Consider the following 6,603-nt stretch of genomic DNA (forward strand, 5'->3'; position numbering starts at 1 on the left):
ATTTCTACAGCAGCTTGTTTCATTTTTGTGCTTTGGTAAAACCCGCAGGCTCTAGTCAGTAATCATGTCTTTCTTGACATGTTTGTCACTGTCATTAAATAATAAAACAAGTCCATCAATCGTACTCCATTAGCAGTGGTCGTCTTCTTCTCAAATGCTAAAAGCTAAAGTGAATAGCCCTCAGAGTAATTATGATGTTATCAACACAGACCTTCCTCTGTCCATTATTAATGGGTTTTCTGCTGAGGGTAGCAGGAAAATACTGAGCAAAGCACTGATCATATGGCCATCTCTGAGCTGGAGTTTAACAACCATCCTGTCATGGAACCAGTTCATCAATTCTAACGCAAGACCAGCATTGAAGGATCCAACAGTAACTCATTTTTCCACCCACTTTTACTAATTGGTTCAAAAGCTGAGAACCAAATTAATAATGGTTTGGCTGAGCCAAATCTACCTTTGTGTTGTAGGTCAAAATTTCCATTCCAGTACAGCACTTGCACATTTTACCATGAATTACAAAAATAAATAAATAAATAAATAAAAAAAGCCAAACTGGCTCATTATTTACAGCATATGCACATCTTTGAACAGCCGGAGAGAGAGAGAGAGCATGTTAACTCCACAGGGAGATTCCTCAGCAGACCGACAGGTTGGAGCCCAGAACCTTCCTGCTGAGAGGCAGCGGCACTAACCCACACACACACACACAGAGCCTGTGAATCCCCCAACATATCTCATCCATTTTGCATCTTTAATCCATGGAGAACTGCTGCTCAAGGACAGAGGTACCAACTGATCCATGTAGACTTTAGACATGGTAGTAAAACACTCAGAGCCACTGACAGTTTAGCTGAGTTTATTCATATTTAAAAACATTTTCATGGCAGCACATTCTTCAACCTATGCATGCGAGATGTATCCCACAAACATATTTCAATAAAAAAATTTCAGAAGGTAAATCAAAAGATAAAAACTAACAGTAAGAAGATGTAATGTAGATTTCTAAAAGCAGCATTTCAGACTTTGGGTGAGGACCGAAGTGTCCTCGAATGAAACAGAACTGTGGTGTGCTGTTTAGACTGAACAGTTGATGTAGCAGGGCAGGCACATTTTTGCAGTCAAAGACACAGCTTCACCATCAGTAATGCCAAAATTACTGTAGAGAGCAGAAACTCAGTCCTTCCAGTTCAATAAAACTGACTGAAAATAAAGTGGATAAAAGAGAGAGAGTGTAGTAGGCAGAAGAGAACAGATCCAAACATTCAAACCAGTCTGGAGATGGTGTTTTCTCCCTTGTCATGTTCTTGCTACAGACAGTGTGGGCTTTGTTTCCATACACTGTATATATGTGATTCATGTGTGCTGCAAAGTGTGCACATTAACAAAAATAGAACTCTGTGTGTACACTCCCTCCTCTTCACTTACTGCCTCTCTCCTGCGGCTTGCAGGGATTGTTGTGTCCCCACAGCGCCTGCTGTGTTGTTGGGAACATAAATATAAATACCAACATGTTGCAGGGGCTTCTGCTGAGACTGAGCAGAGCAGACGTCTGTGTAAACCATCGCCCTAAACCCACAGTGTGTAAGGCCTTTCTGAGTGTGAAAATGTGGTTACATTACATTTTTAAAATTAAACCAGCTTCCTGCTAATAACATGATTTCCTGCATATCAGCTCCTTAAATCAACAGGAGAAAGAAGTCCAAAAAGAGAAACTAAGTGAAAAAGTTTAGAAGCAAGAGATAAAACCATCCAAACTGGGAACCCGCTCAGGGTGTAAACAAACCACTTTGCAGCGCCTATGTAGCCACCTGCTCTATCAACATCTGTCCACATCAGCAGACACATGATGGCGATGTTGAAGGTCAGCCTGGGAGGCATCAGGTGGGCCTCCGTCTCTTCCTGTCTTTGTCCGTGTATGAGCAGTCACTGGTACTGGAGGTAGTTTTTCAGAGTCTGTGGCAGCGGAAGCGTCTCGATATGCTGGATCCGTTCCCGACCCAGAGCGAGTCGAGCGACTCGTCTGCACAGATCCATGAGGGGGAGGGGCTCCGCTGCACGAGAGAAAACAGGACAGATGATTTTGTTAAGGCTCTCAGTTGCTCAGCCTCATTAAGACATCACATTTACACAAAGAGCTCTGGAATCAAGCAGTGCCAGGGTCCTGCTGTGAGGCAGTTCAAAATGTTATGACAACTCCTCATGGCTCAGATTTCAGAACGTAACTCAAAGCTTTAAAGCTCCAAGTGAGCCACGGGGAGCAAATCTGCTGATACGGTTTTATATCAGTGTCATAAGTGATGAGACCAGCAGTAAATACAGGATGTACATTTGTATCTATCTATTAAAACACAGGAAACGCATCAGGATGATTTGATCATGACTAAATTAATTAATTTAAATGGAATATCCTGGCAATTCTGGAGTGGAATTCTGTGGAAAGGTTTTGCCTTTTTCCAATAGTAGATGTTGACACACACACACACACACACACACACACACACACACACACACACACACACGTTTCATTATGACTGTTAATTGAGCTCCATTCATTGCAGTCCTCTCAATAGCCTAGCCCTATCCCCCAACTCTAAACCTAACCCCGATGGTACATCCAAAACCATAAACCTACCCTAAACTCAATTCACATCTTAGTCCTAAATCCATCCTCCAACCCAAAAATGGAGTTCCACCATATTAGAACCAGTCTTTGGTCCCCATAAGGACTACTGGTCTTGACAAGGTATGTGTGTTTACCAGAAATGGTCCAAAAAAAGAAACAAGTACACACACAAACACACATCCGCGTACTTGCATTAAGTATTTTGTATTGACTTCCATTCCTTTTTGTAACAGCACTTATGCCTAACCCAGACATGTTTTGTAACTCTTAACCATTACTAGCCAATTCCTAATGTAATGGAAACAATACTTTTAGGTTAAAGCCTGTACTTTGTGACATACTTTAAAGTATATCTTACCCCCCTGTGAAAAGATAACTCCACCCCAAGGCGAAATCTGAAAAATGCATTAAAGTGGGTAGGGGAGGGGGTGTGGGTGGGTAAGAGAGTGGAGGTGTGGCCAGGACGAGAGAACGCGACAGCTAGCATTAGCATAATTGATGCTACATGGAGAGTGACCACAGCGACGCAGAAACATAGTTACATCTCTGAACGGTCTGAGGTGGAGGATTTTTCACCCCCCTCCTCACCAGAGGCAGAGAAAGACTTGATCAAGTCAGTTCAGTCTGGGAATGACTCATGTTTTCTCCCTGGATCAGGACATGGAGCTCTTTACCGCAGCCTCGGCTGAGCTGTCCGCCTCATGCCACACCAGCCCCGGACAGAGGAGGTGGAGCGCTCCGACAGCCTGACAGAAAAAATAAAAAGCATACAGCTGCAGCTGCTCACAAGATCACTAGTTTAAATCAGGAATAAAAGTGTTGGGTCTTGTTTGACTGAAGTTCGGTCCGGTTCGGGCTGCAGCTGCCCCGCTGTGCCTCGCTCTTGCTGCCTTTTCCCCCCTCCTCCCCTCCCGCTGTTTAGGATGTACAGCGGGCTGGTGTGTGCGTGTGTGTGGAGAGAGAGGGAGAGAAAGAGCAGCGCAGCATTCAGCTCTCCCCACCCGAGGCTGAAGGTCAACAGACGATCATGCTAAGCTTGCTAACTGTTCCACCCTCTGACTGCTGCAGGGGCGTGTCTTAGAGAGAGGCTTTTATACCAGAACACAGCYGCTGTGACGAAACYGTGRAGAAGACACGTCACCGTGGAGAGCCGTTAACCAATATGCAAATTAGCCTGCAGTACCACTGCTCTACCCATATGAGCAGCAAAAACATGTTTTTAGACAAACTATTACAGATTTGAAAAAATATGCACAAAAATATCAAAATTAGCACAGAAACAGTACTATATAACATTTTAGACACATTCTTGGCAGTTTATCAGCTAAAATAAAAGTTAATTTTGGGGTAAGTTTCTCTTTAATGACCTACCGTAAGTTTTCATGACATGCTGTTTATCAGCAGATAGAATGATTAGTCAGAACAAGATTTACTAATAACAGCCATTCTCAGATACAGTATCACTTGTGTTTATCTTTGTGTTTTCCCTTGACCCAGTATTTCCTTCGGATCAAATCTTGCTAAGATGACATAATAATGTTTGTTAAACCGTATATATGAGACCTCTCAACTGTCTCAGTGGAAGCAGAAGCACAGAAACAGGAGCAGAGAGCGGGGGAGGGACAGTCTGATATTGTTCTCTGTGTTCCTGTTGTTGCAATAAAACTCAACTGATCATTCCTTCATTCTTGGACCACATATTTCTGTCTTTGTTAAATAAGTATTTCCATAACAATACCATACTTCTAAACCCAACTAGTAGAGTGCAGGAGAACTGCAAAAAATAAAAAATAAAAATAAATAAATAAATAATAATAATAATTAACAGGAAAGACGCCCTCATACCCCCAAAGTGTCCACACTTTTATTAAAAGCATATGATGGTCCTCACTCTGTAGCAGATACAAGTAGACATCCACCTGATAGTGACATGCCAAGTTGTCACACAACAACAACAACAACAATGTGGAGCGACCCCAGCATCAGTTTCACTGATTTGAAAGTGGAAACAATGATTGACTTCAGAGATCAGTCTTACTGCCAGAACGTGCATCCATGTCCATGCTGATCCAGTGGACTGGTGAATATTTTTAAACAATCAAACATAAATATCAACCAAACTGAAGTGTTGTTTTTTTATCTTAAATTCCTAAACCCTGCAAAAAATATTTTACCAGCTGCAGGTAAATCTTTGAACAGCGTCATTTTGAAGAAACTGGTTTCGTCTGACAGGACTAAAAAGCTGAGCAGTCTGAAGCTATTCAAGACTAAAGCAGATTTCTGCCATCTTAAAACTGCTCCAATCATTAATGTTTCATAGTGATTTATGCAAACACGTTTTTCCTAAACTTTTACACCACAGTTATGTCCACAATACTATTTATTTTTCATTAAATTCTGAGGTTATTCAAAAAAGCGAATAGGAGCAGTGAGGTTCCAGTTCTGCCAGGGGTCAATTCTGGCAGGAAAACTATATTATTGCAGCAAAAAATAAAGCAAAACAAGACTTGCATAAGCATAAAGGTTTAAATATTAACCTTTGCATGAACTGCTACAAAATTCTGAAGATGGAAACTTAAAAAAAAAAAAAAAAACAGCAGCCATTTGATTTAGAAGTGTGTCCACTTGGAACATTTTCAAGCTATTAATAAATTATCTGACAAATTCACTTTTGAAGATGAAGGAATTCTGGTCTTTAACATTTCATAGTGAATCATGATAATTCCTTTAATTAAACCTTTACATCGTCATCGAGTTTGAATTATATGGTTATCCATGTAGAATAATAATTCAATTCATGTCAGAATTTACCCCAGGCTACACCAAAAGTGTTACAGCTCACCAATTGTGCTTGCAGATAGTCAATTCCATGTAAATAACTGCATAGCAAAAACATAGGTGTTAAAAATAGCTTTTCTTTAACGATTCAAACCAGGGTTTACTCAAAATGTAATAGATCATGGCGCATCGCCACGGCAAAATAAAAGCCGCCACACCTTCAAAATAAAGTTTTTTATTATAATATATTAAAATAATGTAAAGCATATCATATATATTTATAGACTATATTTGCACACCTATGCTAACCATAATCATTGTTTGAAATGTATTTAAATATCATGAAATTTTAAAATTTACTTTAAAAAAAAAAAAACAACAACAACACCGGTTCTTGGCTGGCTGGCTGCTGTGCGGTGCGCTGCTTGTGAAAGAAAACTAGAGGCGACAGTCTGAAGAAGAGGGAGAGAAAAGGTGAAAGAATGGTACCTAAGAAAGGTTAAGTTGAATGCATTTTTAGTTCAAGTCTGTGAAAATGACCCTGATGTTAACACATGTTGCATTTGAATGTCATGGTTTGACAAATAGGACAGCCCGAGGCAGGTAAAACATATACTCGGACAGGTGGATGTGTCCCGTTGCCTGCCTGACTAGGCATGTAAACTATTTCTTTTGTTTTGGCCATTTAATCCCAAAAATTCTGTAAAATTTATGAAATATAGCATTTTAGAGCACAAAAGACAGAGGATAAATCCTTAATTTATCCCTTCTGTAACATCATGCATAACAGAAAAATATTGTGTGGCAGGGATTATTTCTCTCTTCTGCTGCACATCATGCAGACCAAACAATTAACATCTGTAGCTGTTTATTTCCACACACAGGGTTACAAAGGAAAAACATTTTTTTGCATTTGTTTTTATTGCTACTCACTGAATTGAAAAAAAAATTAAAGATTTAAATAAAGATTTTCACGACATTTAGTTATTGATAATGTAGTGTGTCATGACAATCAGCTAGGGATGTCCCGATACCACTTTTTCACTTCCGATACGATACCGATATTACAACTTTGAGAAATGTCCGATACCGATATTGACCGATACCGATATTGACCCGTTACTGTAACAGTGCAAGTCACACACTTTTACCTATTTTGTAATGTAAAATCTTAGAAAAATCTTGATCAGATCAAACAG

At 40.0% G+C, this 6,603-nt stretch overlaps 1 protein-coding gene across 1 annotated transcript in view; it reads right to left on the bottom strand.

Annotated features, from left to right (window-relative positions):
* Positions 1 to 842: 842 nt before the first annotated feature.
* Positions 843 to 6,603, bottom strand: part of LOC106523266 (SPRY domain-containing SOCS box protein 4) — a 34,922-nt gene continuing 29,161 nt past the window's right edge. Inside the window, exon 3 of the mRNA XM_014016650.1 lies at positions 843 to 2,054. Coding sequence (XP_013872104.1) covers positions 1,927 to 2,054 — 128 coding nt within the window. The 3' untranslated portion in view covers positions 843 to 1,926. The remainder of the gene's footprint in view (positions 2,055 to 6,603) is intronic.

Source organism: Austrofundulus limnaeus, unplaced genomic scaffold (assembly GCF_001266775.1).
Source record: "Austrofundulus limnaeus strain Quisiro unplaced genomic scaffold, Austrofundulus_limnaeus-1.0 Scaffold150, whole genome shotgun sequence".
Taxonomy (NCBI): domain Eukaryota; kingdom Metazoa; phylum Chordata; class Actinopteri; order Cyprinodontiformes; family Rivulidae; genus Austrofundulus; species Austrofundulus limnaeus.